This window comes from Diospyros lotus, chromosome 2 (genome assembly GCF_014633365.1).
Source record: "Diospyros lotus cultivar Yz01 chromosome 2, ASM1463336v1, whole genome shotgun sequence".
Classification (NCBI taxonomy): Eukaryota; Viridiplantae; Streptophyta; class Magnoliopsida; order Ericales; family Ebenaceae; genus Diospyros; species Diospyros lotus.
The window spans coordinates 35,702,089-35,719,966 of record NC_068339.1 but is presented as its reverse complement, the minus strand read 5'-3'; the positions used below and the strand labels follow the sequence as shown (position 1 = coordinate 35,719,966).

Genomic DNA, 17,878 nt, shown 5'->3' with positions numbered 1-17,878 from the left:
TGAGCCCAACCTTGTATGTCTCAGTGAACTTATTGTATTCTCACAAATAAGGTAGTACTTGAATCTTGCCCTAGCCACTCAAAAGCAAAATCATCTTGCAGCTTTTCTAACATAAGCGGGAAAAAAAAAGATAAAACAGAAAATAAGTAGGGTGGTGCAGTCATGACCAGAGTTGGTCTCAGAACCTTAATAAAAATATCACATTCCTCAGCCCACTAGCATCCCCAAAAAATACAGCCATAGAAAATTGTCAATCCACAAAATTCCATCACTAATTTTTGACATAAGCAATATAATACAGATTTTGTTGGAAAGAAGATTAAAAAATACCAGGACGAAAAAAACAAATTTGTCAATAGTGAAAAAAAAATGCATTTTACTTAAAAGCAATGTACAAAAGAATACAAATCAAAAATGGATGTTCCTAAAATCCATGGGGTAGACATCAATTGCTCCAATCTTTTCCTCCCCAACAAAACAAGTGCGGGAAAAGGCAACATGACTGTGAAAAAGACAAAAAAAATACAGGTCTGAATAAGAGAAGCACATGCAATCCCAAATATAATTTCCCCAAGCTGATCATACAAGTATTAGCAGTTTAATGGGGTAAAATTAATCACTCCTAATTGTGCTTCCCAACACCATACTGTACCCTTGTGTCAAAATAGCACGCAACAAGATACCCAAAATCAAGAAGCAAGAGTCCCTTGACAATAAAATTTTCATGGATGTATCAAACGTTTTCAGAGTATCTTATTAACAATATATGGAGCAAAATCAAACCCTGCCCCCCCCCCCCCCCCCCCAAAACAACCCCAGACCAAAAAAATATTAGAATAACCGGCATACATAAATATCAGAAACCTCAGTTGTACCAGACATAATTGGGCAGGAAGCATAAAAGTTAAATCCAAAAATAATGTCATTCAACAATTTGAAGATAGCAAAAAGGAGAGCAACTAGAGAACATATAATGTCATTAAACCACGATATGGGATAAATGTGGCACCCCATTCCCAATTTGAGGATATAGATGAGAAAAGGAAAAAAAGAAGTGGTGTAAGACAACCTACAGTTGACTTTGGCATTGACTGCCTATATGAATAAGTGATAGCCGACCAACAATCAACTATGAGGATTGACGGTGTGAGCAATTAGAAGACCGAAGCCAACAATCAGGCAGCAGTTGACTATTGAGTGGACTACTAAAGCTGGAACTACCCCAGATAAGCAACTAGCTTTAAGGTTAATCTTGAAGGAAAGTGCGTTGTGGATATATTGCTAAGCACAAGGAGAGGATTCCAACAGTATAAAGATTAGTAGTTTTGGTTGAGATTTGTAAAAGTTGGGATTAAGGGTTAATGAAAGTGATTATGGTTAGTTAAGTGGGATTAATATAACCTCCAACCATCTTAAGACTAAGAGAGAACAAGGGGAAAGAGTACAGAGGATTATAGAAAGAGCATGAGCTATCCAAGAGTGAAATACCTTGTATTACATACTCTTCTCAGTTCAAGGACTAAGGGTAAACGTGAATTTGAGGAGCTCAAGACGAGCTCATTGTTAGGATGTGACTCTGAAATCAATGTAGAGTTTAAATAATTGATAAGATTTGTCCAAGTTATGGAAATTCTTAAAATGGGCACGAGTGGACCCCAAAAGTTGGACACAATAATATTTAAGAAATCTTGAGGGCTCAAGAAACTTAAGGATTAAAAATTTAGGCTGAAATGGAAAATTAATAAATATCAAAAGTTCTAAAAACCACAGTTAATAAATTGTGAAAATGAATTGGCATCCAAGTGAAATAAAGAGGAAGAAGAAAGGAAAGAGAGAATGAGGAGTTGTCGACAGTCAAGGGATTCACCAAAGGAAGAAGAAATCGCCAAAGAAGAAGTAGCCAGAGAAGACTACTCAGCTCATTGTTCGGTTTGGCAAGTTTAAACCTATGACTTTCCTCGTTTCTTTCGTTTTTCCACCAACTCGAAGCTATAAGCCTCTTCCCTGTATCCTTCAGATCCCTAGGACAGCTTTGCATGTGTCATAGGAGGAAACCAAAGCTGAAAGAAGACAGACTGTTTGGCCAGCCTACCACAGCCTTTGAGGCTATTTTCAGTAAGCTTCGTCCCTTGGTTTCATTGATTGGAGGTTATAACCCAACTCTACAGAACCTCTACTATGCTGGGGAGGTCTTTCATGTGTTGTTCTGTGCAAAAATGAGCTAGAAATCAAAGTTTAAAGCCAAGAGTATCGCAGCTAAGGGAAAAACTGTAACTTTTGGAAAAGTTGTGGGTTTGGTAGTAATAAACAAGATTCTAGGTTCTAGAAGTGAAACAAAACTTAACCTTAGGGGCCTTAGTGCAATTGGATGTGAAAGTTGTGAATCCTTTAAAGATTTGGGTATTGGTGCAATTTCAAACTAATGGGTCAAAGGGTAAATTGCTAAAAGCTTGGGGATCTTATGATATTTTAAATAGTTTGAGGTGTTTGAGTAATTCTTTGAAATATTGAGGTATTACAGTTTAGAAATATCATGGGGCTTGATGTTGATACTATATAGTTTTGGGACCTTATGATATTTTGGTGAATGCCTAAACACACATAGGTGAGATAGATAACAAAGCTTTTAAAATCCAGTTTGTCAGTTATTGATGCACGTGTTATATTTTATTTCACAGGACCACCACCACAACAAAGGAACACAAGTGCATAAGAGACTGACGAGACAGGTAAGGACTACCAAAGTGGGTGATAAATTGGGTGGTGCATTGCATGTGCATCTGAATTGTTTTAACATGCATCACTTGTGTTGGTTGCATAAAGATTTAGTTAGAAATCAGTCAATGGACATATGGGACAGCAATTCAGCTTTGTTGCCTATATGCTTATCTTAAACTACCATAACTCTAAGACTCTGTTTCCATAAACAGTCCTCAACCAAACACGGATAACTAGCCACGTTTTGACATTGTTCCAAATGCCTAGTTTGCGAAAAGGCAGTTCAACAACTAGTCCGGATAAGGCACCTACAAGATTAGTCAGTTCTCACAGTTGAGAAAGAAAATGTTTTCCATGTCACCAGTGTGTTCATATTGCACATCTTCTACACCCTGCAGTATGTAAGCTAAGCCAAATGTACGTCATGAACCTAGGGTTCATAACAAGGTTGGAATTGGCAATCAGAAGGATCCGATTGAATAGGACTGAAACAAAATGATTTAAGAGGGAAATGGGGCAGAAATGGGGGAGAAATTAGAAAGAATTGAGGGAGAGCAGTAGAGAGAAATAAGAGGGAGATTTGAGAGAATTCTTAGAGAGAGAATAAGAGTTTCATTAATCAATTCATGCATATCCTCTCCTCTTACGATAGGCTTTTTTATAGGCATAGTAGCTAGTTGCTTAACAAATTTCTAACAGCACCCATGTGCTTCTGACAATTTATAAAAATATCCTAACAAACCATTGCAACCTTAATACAATGATGCCCTTCTATTATTCCTTGGGTCATGACAATGTACTCCTACCTACTTTCCATTATTCTTGCCCTTTTTTCCTAAAAAATTGATCCACGAGCCTCAAAAGGCAAGGAGGTGGTCGCCAACTAACCAGGTAGGTTAGATCATAGGCATTGTTGAGTCTTAACAAACAAGACAATAGTGTTATTTACTCAACAAATGATAGGTTATGTAAATATTTTTGGGCTTGTAATATTCTAACCGAAAGGCCAAATAAGGATGTGAACTAAGTTTAAGTTTGTGAATGTTGTATGAAGTGTCTAAGGCCTAGTAAATGTTTTGTTTAAATGCTTGCCTAATGACTTGAATGATTTGTTTAGTCAGGTATAAAATGTTATGATGTGCATGCTTAGGATGAAAATGTTGAAATCATTTATAGGTGCAAAACACGAAAAGCTCGCCTTTGTCTTAAAGACAATGCAAAGGGAGTACTCACTAGAGAAGATTCTTACATTACCATTAAATCTTTCCTTAACCTGGTGGGTGAGAGAACCACATCACTAACCCATAACGCAATTACCCCTATTTTATAGGGGTCAATCAGTCCTTCTCCCCAACTAGATGAGTTTATGCTCCCTGTGACACCTTGGGATGGGGCCGGGTGCTACAAAGAGTGCTTACGCAGGTGGTGAAGTGGCTAAGGGAAGAGGAAAGACCTAGCTAAGGCTATGTAGCAATGGCATGAAATGAAAGCAACACTTATGACCCATTTGATTTTATGTTCATTTCCAAAAATTTTGAGATATATCTGATAAGCATTGTGTATGTTGAGTATTGCCATGCCATAACTGAGATATATTCTCATGCATATTCATTTTATATTTGTCTAGACCATACAAGGGATGGGGATGAAGACCAACTGGGGATAAGGTGATGGAAAAAGGGTTGCATGGCATTTTGCATGTCATTTTGTGGATGATATAGCAACATGTTAATGTTTATCATTGACATATCTAAATCAAGCATCCCAAGTATATATGATGTTATGTTGATGATGGAAGAATTATATCATTTTTGGCTTATGCATGAATCTGGATTATGTGGCAGGTAGGGTAGAACAGTTGACTACGAACTAGAGGAGTCACAACTGTGCACTCGACTGTGGCCTTGGCTAGGCTAGACAGCCCCTTTTCATCAGCTGTGGACATTTGACAGTCAACTGTGAAACTGATTGTCACCTGGAAGATCAACCGTCTAAAGGGACAATTGACTTGGGATTAGCTGTAGCCAACAGAATGGTTGAGAGATCAACTGTGGGAAGAAAGTCTCAAGTCAACTGTGGTCATCCTTTGGAGGCACCTAGGGAGAGAAATCACACTTTGTTGGAGGTCCTGCAAGCATGAAGTATGGGGTAAGTCTTTGAGGAGATGACTCAGACACCCAATACAGACCATGGAAGAGGAGCATCTCAGGCCTCGTGTCTGAAGGCAGTCCAAGGTCATGGCAAATTGATATCAGGCTAACACATGCCTGGAGGCATTGGAATAGCGAACCAAATGGACAGGGGATGGAGCACCACAATAAATCATATCCTTATAAGTTCAATATGCAAATGGTTAAATGCTCCATATTTATAAATGTTCAGGTCAACTGAACTGCAACTGCAAATACACTCGTATGTTAAAGAGAACATGAACAGGAAACTATACCACATCCAACTTCCCTTCAATAATCGCTCTCTTAGGTAGGCAGCAGGATGCTCCCTTCTCGCTCTTTTTTCATCCGATGGTGCTTTTGACATATTCATGCATGCCTGACAAATTCAAAATACGTTAATGAACCTCCACTATCAGTTCTTATCGAAAGGAATTAGTTAACTGCTATTGGAAGTCAAAATGTCAGTTTCCTCAATAGTTAGCCTGGGTAAACACGGATGCAAGTGACATAGCAGACATTGTGAAATTGGTCCCTTATAAGGTAATAGAAAACATTTCAATTCGACATGATAATTAATCAAGAACCATTATAGAAAAAGTTGATTTCTATACAGAATTATAAACTTAAAAATGCATCATGATTTCCTTAGCTTGTATATGTCTTAAGTTATATCCATGCAACAACTGAAAGATGAATAATATAACAAAGCATCAACACAGATGCAGACATGCAGCAGATAAAACAACAGGATTACCCGATAAAAGACAAGGGCTGCAAGTTCCAGCAAACCGCACTGTGAGCTTGTCAATTTTCCACACTTATCATCCTTGGTTGTGTCACTCCTGGATACAGAATATATTAATGGTAATTACTATACAACTGGTTCAAGAAAGTCAAAGTGCATGTTATGATGACAAAAGCACACCTGGTCAGACTGGTACTGCCAATACTACTCTGATCTAGCTCTTTGCCAACAACTTCCAGAAGTTGTTCCACCAAAGCACTCCCATCAGCAGCACCTCTCATCAAATTTAGTTGCAACCTAGCATATAAAACAAGAGCATCCTGCAAAACGAAAACATAAATATACAGAGATATTTGGATATCACTTCAAATTTGTATGGACTGCTAAGAAACCTTTAACCCCCTGTCATGGGTCGATATCCAACATCTGAATGCAAACTGCTTGAGCGCATCATGGATTTCCAAGGACTGGCAGCCCAAATTTGGACCATCCTTCAACAAGTAAGCATTAATGCACTCAATTAGCTTACGTGAAATCTTTCCCTCATCCCTGAATGTGTAGTAAAAAAGTAAGGCATTACACAAGATATCACAGCTGAAAACTTCAGAAGGCAACTTCAGCGCTACATGATAAATAGTGAGTATAAAAGAAGAAACAAAAGAAAAAAGAGGATGCATCCATAAGTTACCTTAGACAAGAGAAAATTCCAACAAAACCTCTGACAATGTCTTCACGTATATTATCTGGAAAATCCCCAGGAGGATTTTCAAGAAGAGAATGGAGTGTCAAGGTGCAACGGAACACATCCTCTTTGGGATTAGAATGAATATTATTTGTCCCACTCAAGCTTGTTTGCACCCTTTCTGTGTATAGAAGCACCAGACCTTGCCAAATACAATTAGGTTACTAATAAAAAAAGCCAAGTAACAATATTCTAAAATATCCTGCGATGTATTTAGTACAATGGATACTCACTGTAATTGACAAGCTTCATCGACAAAGGGAATTAGATTAATAATAAGAAAACAAGCAATTACAATAGTCTAAATCATCCTGCAATGTATGAAATAGAGTGGATACTCACTGTAATAGACACGCTTCCTCATGTGAAACCGATAATCTCTCACTGCCAGAAGATGCCGGAGAATAATCCCATACTCGGACTGAAAGCTGGGAACATCCTTTAAGACATCCAAGATATGATTGAAAAGCAGTTTCACCACAGACAAAAGCAAATTCTTGCCTGGAAGAGAACAATGATGACATAAATAATTCTCATACCACCTTTTTATTGAAGAGATAAGAAATTATGGACACAATTTACTGACATATAAAGCAAAGAAATTTTACTTTCAGGCAGCAGCATAAATGTCAAAGGTGTGCCTATGCACAAGGCACACAAAGGTGCAGCTCTGTGGGCCTCATCACCACTGAGGTGCAGTGCCATGCTTCAGGCGCTGCCTATTCGCATGATGTGCATGCCTCATTCAAAGCACAAGGTGCAAGGCACATGAGGTGCATGCATTGTATATATAACTATAAGTGTACTTAAACCATAGGTCTTGTCCATTTGTCATATTAGATCTTATTTCTTGTTGATTTGATTGCATATTCTTGTATATTGGTGAGAGGCGAACCTGGCAGTGTAAGCCTGAGGTCTACCGGATGTCTCATTTGCTAGAGAACTACTCACATCTGCATTCTGCTTTATTCTTCTAATTTCTTTTGCAATTTAGAAAAAAAGAATCCTTTGCTGTAATTGTTTTTCGCTGTGCGTTATACTCTAATTTTCTTTTTCATTCTTCTAAATTTTGTTGCAATTTAGAATAAACTAATTGCTAAGAAACAATTGTTTTCATTGTATGCTCTACTGGTTTTTTTTCTCTCTTCTAATTTCTTTTGAAATTTAAAAGAAACTAATTGTTTCCCTAGAACTGCTTTTACTGTGTTCTCTACTATAATTTTTTCCCATTCTAATTGCAAAAGAAATTAGAAGAAACTAATAGTTTTCCTGTAATTGTATTTTGCACTGTGTTTTACTATAATTTTTTCTTTCCTCTAATCTCTTTTGCAGTTAGAAGAAACTCATTGCAAAAGAAACTAATAGTATTAGTTGTTATTATAGGGTTGGTTAATTGTCATTTATGATTTTTTAAGTTTGCCTCTACCTCCTTATTTGTACTTACAGAAAAGAATACAGTATAAATATTTTATAAGCATTTTGAATAAACGTGTGACTCGTGTACCTAAGGCTCACGCTTCACCTTGCACCTCACACTCCTAGTCCCCAAGCACTAATTTGCGCCTTGAGCCTTTGACAATGATAGGCAGCAAAACACAAATATATTATTGAATGCTTCTTGTGTCATGTGATTATTATGATATTATATGAATGATAGATTTGATATCTAGACTACAAAAATTAAGGCCACTTATTAATGTTAATAGTATTATATTGCATTTTCATTACAACAACATAGTATTATATTGCATTGACATATTCATTATATTTTTATAAAATACAAATTATGCTTCTTATGTCGTGTATGGAAATTACGGCCTTTTTTTCAATTTTTATGGTAATACATTACATTTTCATTATATTTCTGTAAAATATGGAACATATATGATTGAATATATATTTTAAGCATGTTCCTAGCATGTCATGTTAGGAACAAATCGTTCCTATGGAGGGTCTTAGAGAAGAAAGGAGTTCAAATTGATTATAGACATGTTACTAAAAGCATGTATCATGGAGCAAACACGTGTTAGAACATATGGAGGAGATACTAAGACTTTTCCAATTAAAATTGCATTACATCAATGATCTGCATTAAGTTATAATCTCTTTGCCCTAGTAATGGATGAACCCACTAAACATATTCAATAAGAGTTGCCTTATTGTATACCATTTGCAAATGACATTGTCTTGGAGGATAAGATAAAAGAAAGCAAGGATACTAAATTCGAGATATGGAGGAATGCTACGTAGAAGTTTTAAGGTAAATATTGAAAACAAATTATGTGGAATGTAAGTTTAGTAAAGAGCAAACAGTATTTGCCCCCTATGCCATACACTAATGTCTAGTTTAGTATCCATCCCCTTTTTTGGATCAGTTCAGTACTTCAACTTTCAAAATCTTCCCAACTTGGTACCTATTAGTCATGACCCCAGGGATATAATAGTAATTGTAGTGTAAAGCAATTATTGTATTGTACTCTAGTGGGTTGTTCATCATATTGTACCTTTCAGTTAAAACTAAAACTGAAAGATAGAAAAGCCTATAAATAAGCTAAATCAGTTAGAAGATGAGCATTGTGGAATGATATCAGAATTCAAGCTCTCTCTCTCTCTCTCTACAATTCTCTAGCTAATTTCTCTCTGTTTTCTCCTACATCTTTCTCTCTGGTCTCTGTTCTTTCCATCCTTAACTATGATCTTTTGAAGTCTCTCTCCCTTTCTACTCTATCTCCCTCAATTCTTGTAGTTTCCATTAAAAACCCTAGGTCAAGGCTACATCCCTTACACTATTGTTAGTCAATCCTTCGCCGTTGTTAGTCTAAATTGACTCACAGTGAGTATTAAATCGACCACTGCTTTTTAAAAGTTCAAGTATTAAAGTAATCCCATTTTTTACTTATACGAAAATTTGAATTATTTAGCGCTAATTTTTTACTAGATTTTTTTATTCTACCTCTTTTACATAGTTCAGCAAAAGGAACACACCAAGTTTAAATTACAAAATTATAAAACTAAACTTAAATCTAAGACTATGCAATTCCAAAGACGATTTGCCTAGGCCTGTCAATGGATCGGGTCTAGACTTGAATTCGATCCATTTAATTGAGTCTGATATTAAACATGAATCTAGTTACTTGGATCCAAACTCAAATCCAAATCCAGTGATTTATATCATAAACAGCCTGGATATGGATAATAGATTAAATGTATAATATATTAAATATATTTCATACTTAATATTATATATTATAATAGTAATTTAATATATATTTACTATAACATATTAAATTAAGGGTAAATTACAAAAAAATACTAAACTTTTAGGTCTATTACAATTTCACAATCATAGAAACCCCATTAGAAACTATTAGCTTTCACCGTTAAATAATGACTTAGCGGATGAGTTGGACAGAAGCAAACATAATGTGGACAATTATGTGGCTTTTAATTGCCATTTCCTCAATTTGTGTTCATTACCCAACAATGGTCCATAATATTTCTCAATTTCCCCCAAAGTAATCAATTAACAAACACATCATCATCCACATTATCTTTCTTTCCATTCATCTTCTCCACCAAGTCATTATTTAACAGTAAAGACTAACAGTTTCTAACAGTATTCTATAATTGTAATAAACTAACAGGTTCAATTAGTGAATTGCTAAAATTGAAAACTCATTCTAAAATTGTAACAAACCTAAAAGTCCAGTATTTTTTTATAATTTACCCTTGAATTAAATACAAAATATATAACAATATTTAAAATTATACAATTAAATAGAAATTATATATTTAATTTTGTATAATATTAAATATATTTAATATTATATGTTTATTATATTGATCATATCTAACCTATTTATGATATATGTAATCAGATCCAAGTCTAGGTTTCGATAATAGTTTCCATGCTTAATAACAAACTCTGTTAAATGGATTGGATTAGAGTCCAAACTAGCTCTATTGACAAATCTAAGGTACACAATAGCCTTTGGTATTAGACACCCCCTAGATTTAGATTTAATTTTATACCTTTCTAATTTAAACTTGGCATGTTCCCATTACTTAACTTTAAAAAAAAAAAAAAGAAGAAGAAAAATAAAATAATCTGGTAAAATTTAACACTAAATAATCCAAATTTTCATACTAAGCAAAAAATTGAGTCAGTTTAATACTTGAACTTTTAAAAAAGACCAATTTCAAACCCGTCATAAATCAACTGCTAGTTTGACTAATAGTGACTAACGGTTAATTGAGGGCAAGTAGTCAGTTGGGTGGGACAATTTTGAAAGTTCAAGTACTCAACTAATCCAAAAAATGATAGATACTTATCTGGATATTGGTGTATAATTTAGGGAAAAAATGGCCTTTTGGCCTCTAGGAACAATATAAGTGTGGATTATATTATGGTAAAACATTAAGATTAACGCATCCTTAAAAAATAGCAATTTAAACATCTTAGTTTAATTATCCAAAAAGATGAAAAGATTAATGAAGAAGTTATTGTTGGAAATCCAAGATGATGAGATAACAAGCTATCTTATGATAAAGATAGATTATGGAAGAGACACGGCCACATGGAGCTAGCTGAAGATAAGGATAAGGAAGATTGAAGTCCCAAGAGATTAAGGAAGAGCTCCTAGATAATAGGAGAAATTATAGGAGCTGATATTATAAGAGATAATATGCAACAAATAATAAAGATAATGTACTCTAGTTAGCCTGTCTTTAAGTAGTTGTATATCTATAACATATTTATGTTTAGTTAAGATTCTATCTCTTGTACAATAGGGTTAGCAACATAGAATAAATCTGTATAAATAGGCAGTCTCACATGAATACAATTTAACGAGTTTGGTTGTTTCTTCCAACTCGGTTCTCCTAGAAGCTGTAGTCCAGGGTTGCTTAGGATTTGTTCAATTATCAATATAGAATTAAGACAAGCTGGTTAAAAATGTTAAAGTGCAACCCACAATTTATACGATAATATGTTCCATTAAAGCTAAAGGAAAATTTCACAAAAGGACTATACACCAACTTTATCATATGGCATAAAATATTGGACAGTCAAGCACTAACATGGGCAAAATATTAAGATAATGGAGATAAGGATGCTACAATGGATATGTGGTCATACAAGGTAAGATAAAATTAGAAATGAAGTTATTCATGTTAAAGTCAAAATGATTCCTATTGAAGATCATATGAGTGATAGACGATTAAAATGATTTAGTTATATGAATAGAAAACCAACAAAGGCTTATGAGACTATAGTGGATAAAAATGGAACAAGCCTTTAACAAAAAAGGTAGATGAAGACCAAGTAAAACTATAAGGAGACTTTTAGGTATGATATAAGTTGTAAGGATCATCCAAAAGACAAGGCCATAGATAAAAGTGGTTGGAAAGCTAAAACTGTAGTAGACCATTGTTTCCCTAGCACACTGTGTCAGGCAATTTTTTAAAACTGGACTGTCCACATGTACTTCTCGTACCATATTCATACTAAAATGTTCGTTGCAAATGCTTCATAGCACTCATTAATCCATATATCAGAGGAACAAATTCATTATAGTTTCTTGTTGATTAGCAAGGATGTTAATTGAAATAACAAAATCAACATTTTCAAATATATCTTTCTAAGGTTTTGGTTTCTAATAAGGCAAATAGGTGAGTCCAATATCTACTAAAAATGTAGAGGATATTTTCCTTTCAAGGTCTCAACTATTTACAAACCTACCACTCAAACTAATATCTTCTTTCAACATGCACCCAGCCTAAAATATATGCTTTCACAAGTTGAAACAAAAATGAAGATTTAAATTATTTCACTGTTGATTATTGATTTGATCATTTGACACAATGCAACCTTTGCAACAAATTACTAAAAGTATGTATGTCCATCTACTTAACATTGCCTTGCTTCCCAACTATAAGCCTATGGCTTGATTCTTATCTGACTAGTCTACTATATCCCAAACAGTACTTCTTATTACAAAAAGAGGTTCTAGAGTCTCAGTTGCACTCTATACAGGCTATCGACTTTGATGACAAAACTGAGGCGGAGAAAGAACATTTAACGGCTACAAACACTGCTACCTTCAACTCCTCCATGAGGAAACGCACAGGAGAAAGAAATAAAGAAGAATAAACCAGGCAGTGAAGGCCAAAATTGGTTGATCTGTTGATCTGTATCTAGCTTTTGACATTTCTTGGGGAAAAGAAATGTTTCAAGGGAAGGGGTATTTGTCACGTTCCTAGGGGCAGGGTAGTAATTGTGTTTTTTCTCTTATGCTTGTTAATTGTACTTAGTCGGTATAGTGGTTGTGCTTAACTAGATTGTACATTCCGGATATGTATTGCAAGGCTATAAGTAAGCCATAGCTAGAGGAAGGAAGGCATGTTGAGAAATGAATTGAATCCTTTTATGTTCTCTATCTCTCTCTCTCTCTCTCTCTCGAACTTCCTCCCTCTTTCTTGTTGTTTCCCTCCCTTTCCGTCTAAATTCTCCCTCTAATTCCCAATTCTTCCTAAACAACCCCCTTGTCAAATCCGAAGATCTGACAGTTGGTTGTTCTACAAAATTTGAGGAATAGAATGTAGTAACAGTACCTTGAGTAGGAGCACTACCAATTGTACCTGCTAGGGCATAGCGTGATGATGAAGTGATGCTTGAGTCCATCTTTATCTTAGTCATCAGCTACTATATGAAAACTAATTCTTCCTTTGAGAGACTAGTTTTTTCATGTTCTGATTGTGGCCCCCTTGACTTTGGCCAGTTTCTAACATATGAACTTGATGATGTCCCTCCTGCATTTTCTCCTTTCCCTTAGTAGGTCTGCCATGAAAAGACCAGCAAGTCTCCTTTGTAAGCCTAGGTTTTCCACAATATTCACGCCTCAACAGATTCTTACTAATACTCTCATGGCCGGTAGAGGTTTTGTCTAGTGATGGTTTCACCATCATAGCTGATCTGTTTGTTGCAACAGGCTGGAGCATAACACTCCTCCTGCTCTCTTTTTGGTAGACAAAAGAATAAGCCTGCTTCAAGGTGGGTAAAGGCTCTCTACCTAAGATCTGAACCCTTATTCGGTCAAACTCTTCATTCAACCCAGTCAAATAATCAAGGACTCTTTCCTTATCAATCATTGTTTGGATCTTAGAAGCATCATTAGGACATTCTGCCTGGAAATCTTGATAATAATCCAACTCTTGCCACGAATTGTTTAATTCGACATAATATTCAAAAATTGACCACTCACCTTGTTTAGTTTCATGTACCGTTTTCCGAATCTCATAAATCTGTGCATCATGTCCAACTTGAGAGTAGGTCTGGGATGCAGCACTCCAGATCTTCCCTACTATATCCAGTAGTAGACATCCCTTGGCAATGTTTGGCTGAATTGAGTTAATCAGCTAAGACATCACAAGGGATTTCTTTATCTCCCATTGTCGAGCTTGTACATCTCCAACCCAACGACAGGTCGACTTTTCAGGCTAGTGATGTAGTCTTCCAATCCTCAAGCTTTGATAAACAATTTGCAAGAGTAGGAGCAAGCTAAATTGTTACTTCCATCGAGTTTCACTAGCCTAGTTGTGGCTCTAATTCCATGTAAAAATAGCAGCAACTAGGCTTTGGAATTGTAAGCAAAAGACACCTTGCCTCTTCAAATTACCCTCTATTTATAATCTTGGAATTTATAGTTTAGGAATCAAATAATGAAAAAATACAAAAGGAAAGCATATATAAGAATCATCCTAATTACAGCATATATACACTCACGATTATTTTAGATTGATTGCTTTGTTGTCTTCCTTGATTACTACCATAGAATGAGCCATTTACAACCTTGCACCACTATGATCAACCTTTCCATAATAACCATATATTTATAACTGTTACAGCTAACTTGCTTGCCCTCTTTACTCAAGATTCAAACAAGAGATTTCATCAATGCCTTTATAAGGAGAGTGGATGGAACACCAGGTTCCCTCCTACCCCCTAAAACCGCAATTTGGATCACATGATTTGTATTGTGGTTCTTTTACTTTTCAAGACCACAAGGAACCCAACCTAAATCCCCATGGGGATCCAAGTAGTGTGTGAGTTTACTTAAAACCATTAAAAATTTAGGAAGAAACTTAAAGTTAGAATAATTGTCAAAGAAGATTAGAGTAAAGAAAGCAAGCCTACATCAATTTCTTGAATATTCTATTGCATTTTGAGTTATATTCAATCCTAACTTCATGTGCACACGACGTTTCATTCCATAAGTTGTACAAGAACATAGAAAAGAATTCAAAAGAAAACAAAACAAACCAACTTCTACAATAGCAAAGCATCAATCTAACCAATTTCAGATCGAGTAATCTAACATATCATGACCGAAAATAACAAACCAATTAAGTGTCCTCTTTGTATCATGACATTAGTATACTAACATACCCCATACCTATTTCTGTACCACATTCTTGGTAATTATGGGCTGGAATGGAAAACCCATGAAAGAAAAGAGGTATAGGAATACCAAAGGATACCAAAGAAAAGAGGCATAACATGCAATATCTTGGCCTTACAAAAGACATGATCAAGTATAAAGATGATTAGTTAGCTAAAATCTATATAGTCACACCTAGTGGGATTTGGGATTTGGGATTAGGGTGTGGCACTATTGTTATTGTTGTAGCTTAAAGTTTATTGGAACACATGTAATTAACTAGTTATGTGGTGAAAAGGGATTCTTATGGCTATATTTAAGAGTTTATGACTTCAGGCTATTCTACTGCTTCACACTCATCAAAGAGTAAAATAACATAATTACAATTATGTTCATACAAATAAACAACCTGAAAACTTGGCATCCTCTGAGCGTTGCACAGCAATGCGCAAAGTTTTAGCAAAAATCAACTTTGGCAATCGCCGCTTGCTTGAAGATATCTCAAATGATGCACTTTGAATGAGCAGTTTAATAAGGAAAGGCCATGTTTCAGCTGCATGTTTACAATTGGACTATCAGATTCCCTCTTCCACAAATTACAGATAAACCAACATAAAGATCACAGATTAGAGTTGCATATGTAAATGTGAATCTATTTCAAATCTTACAGTGAGGTATGTCATTAGGCTTAAGCATTGCAGTTTCCTGTCCAATATATCTACAGAAGCCAATTGACCTTTCGCCATCCAACCATGTGTTCAACAGCTTAATCCCTTCCTGAATTCACCATACAAAAACCTTGGTGTCAACAAATGTCTAGTTTAATTAATAAATACACACGCACATAAATCCACCTGAGATGCCAATAAAATGCAGAAAACAAGGTCAAATTAGCATGCTCTCCAGCCATGGCCAATTCAGTTGCAATCTCCCATTGAGATCTTTTTCATTCCAAAATCAGAAACCAAACGAACATCTGTCATGCGCTCCTACAATTTCTTTTGCTTATTTTAACATTTTATCTGGCAACCAAACAAAGTGGAAGTTGAAATGAAGTGAAGATTATCTAATTAGATAATCACCGGAGGCAAAACCCAGCAAGGATTCTTTCTGGTTGTGAAGAAAAAGCGGGAGACACAAACAAATTAATGATCTCCAACCAATACTACTTAATTTACAGTTTTCTGCTTTCACGAAATCAGAAAACCAGAAAAGATTAATTACAAGGTCTTTCACTTTCTTTCGCGTCTCCAACATTTTCTCGGCAATCAGACGGAGCGGAGAGAAGAGGAGGTGAAGGTTAACTAAATATAATCGCATAAACGTGGGGAACCCACGTAAGAGTTCTTTTTGGTTGTCTAAGAAAAAGTAGGAAAAGCAGTCAAATTAGCATGCAGTCCAACCAACCCCAACGCAGTCACGCCTTTCAATCTAGTCCTCTTTCTTGGAAAACCACAAAACACTAGCAATTGAACCTTTCACTTCTGATTGTTTTCATTTTCCTGCATTTTATCGGCAATCAAACTGAACAGAAAGGAAAATGGATGGAAGATGAAGCGTTACTTCTCGAGTTTTAGCTTTATCGGATGATAGCTTCGAGACGATCTCTTGAACGTCCCCTGAAGTGACCATAGCCGTTTCAGCAAATTTTCCAGACTCTCAACAGTAGAAGAGTAGTCTTCCGTGAGAAAGTTACAATCTAGGGAGCGCTAGGGTTTTACTGTGAGTGTGACTTTCGCAGTGAGAAAAGGCGGGAAAATGAAGGCAGGGGTTTGGGGAGAAGGGGACAGAACAGCAGACGTCTGAGACCGAAGGGGTTGGGGTTGGGAAATGAGAGCCGTGAATGAAATGAACTCCAAAATACGAAAAATGCAGGTTTTGTGCAGAACTGCGAACTCGGCCGGACTTTAATTTTCATTCCCTTTTTTTATTATTTCTTTTTCTCCTTGCAGTGAAATGACCATCAGACCTTGTCATACGAAAATGGCTCGAAGGCATTGTTTTTGTATTTTTTAATCATTTTCATTTTGAAAATAAAAAAAAATGACTCAAAATATTTTTTAAATAATTTTTATAATTTACTAAATATTTTGAGATCATTTCTCAAATTACATAAAAAGACTAAAAACGTATTTTTAGTGACGAAGTTCACGAATCTCAATGCTTCCTCTCTTTGTCTTCTTTTTATTCTTATTATTTTTCTTCTTTCAGTGCTTTGTTTTTAAATCCCGTTAGATTTCTCTCTCGGTCCGGGTGCTCCTTTGCCATTATCGTTCACTCACTTTCGGTCGCTGTTACTTCTTGTTGCTTCATTATAGTTCCCTCATCAAATATTGTCGTTCCCTCACCATTGAATCCTGAAAATCAAGCCTCGCTAACAGTTGTTTCCTCTCTCGGTCGTCACAGTTGTTCCTTCTCTTGTTCGTCGCCAATTGTTCGCTCTCAAGTATGTTTATCCATTTCGCACATCTTTCGTCTTTCTCACTTTGAGCCATCTTTCGTCTATCAGTCGTTTGAAGGGGTGTTTGACTTGGGTTTGCATTTACTGTTCAAAGTGCATTAGTTTTGTGTTCAAGGTGCGTTGATTGTTACTTTGTGTTTGTAGAAGCTACACGTTTTTTCTTTTGATAAATGGTATTAGTTAAGTTGCTAAGGATGATCAAATAGAAATTGAATTCATGTTAGTGTGGTGTTGTAATTGAATTCAACTTGTTAGTGTTGTGTTAAATTCAACCTGTTAGGTTCAATTTTTTCAAGAGAAGAAATTGAATTCATTTTGGTTTGCTAAGGATAATCAAATATAAATTGAATTCATGTTAGTGTTGTGTTCATGTGTTTGTATTAGTTGTGTTGCAATTGAATTCAACCTGTTAGGTTCAATTTTTTCAAAAGAAAGAAATTGAATTCATTATGGAACTCATGTTTATTGTTATGTTTGAACTATTTTTTATTAAAAAGTATATTTATAAATTGAATTTATTATGGAACTTATGTTTATTGTTATGTTTGAATTATTTTTTATATTTTTTTATCAAAAAGTATATTTATAAAAAAAATTATA

At 35.4% G+C, this 17,878-nt stretch overlaps 1 protein-coding gene across 6 annotated transcripts in view; it reads right to left on the bottom strand.

Annotated features, from left to right (window-relative positions):
- The window catches only part of LOC127794269 (serine/threonine-protein kinase ATM), a 156,270-nt gene extending 139,599 nt beyond the window's left edge, over positions 1–16,671 (bottom strand). For all 6 annotated transcript variants that reach the window (XM_052325239.1, XM_052325240.1, XM_052325241.1 and 3 more), the window contains exons 1-9: positions 16,381–16,671; positions 15,486–15,594; positions 15,227–15,370; positions 6,722–6,880; positions 6,326–6,521; positions 6,030–6,186; positions 5,818–5,957; positions 5,647–5,734; positions 5,165–5,268 (exon numbers count right to left, since the gene is read on the bottom strand). In XM_052325239.1, the coding sequence (XP_052181199.1) occupies positions 5,165–5,268; positions 5,647–5,734; positions 5,818–5,957; positions 6,030–6,186; positions 6,326–6,521; positions 6,722–6,880; positions 15,227–15,370; positions 15,486–15,594; positions 16,381–16,449 (1,166 nt within the window). In that variant the 5' untranslated portion in view covers positions 16,450–16,671. The remainder of the gene's footprint in view (positions 1–5,164; positions 5,269–5,646; positions 5,735–5,817; positions 5,958–6,029; positions 6,187–6,325; positions 6,522–6,721; positions 6,881–15,226; positions 15,371–15,485; positions 15,595–16,380) is intronic.
- Positions 16,672–17,878: the final 1,207 nt, after the last annotated feature.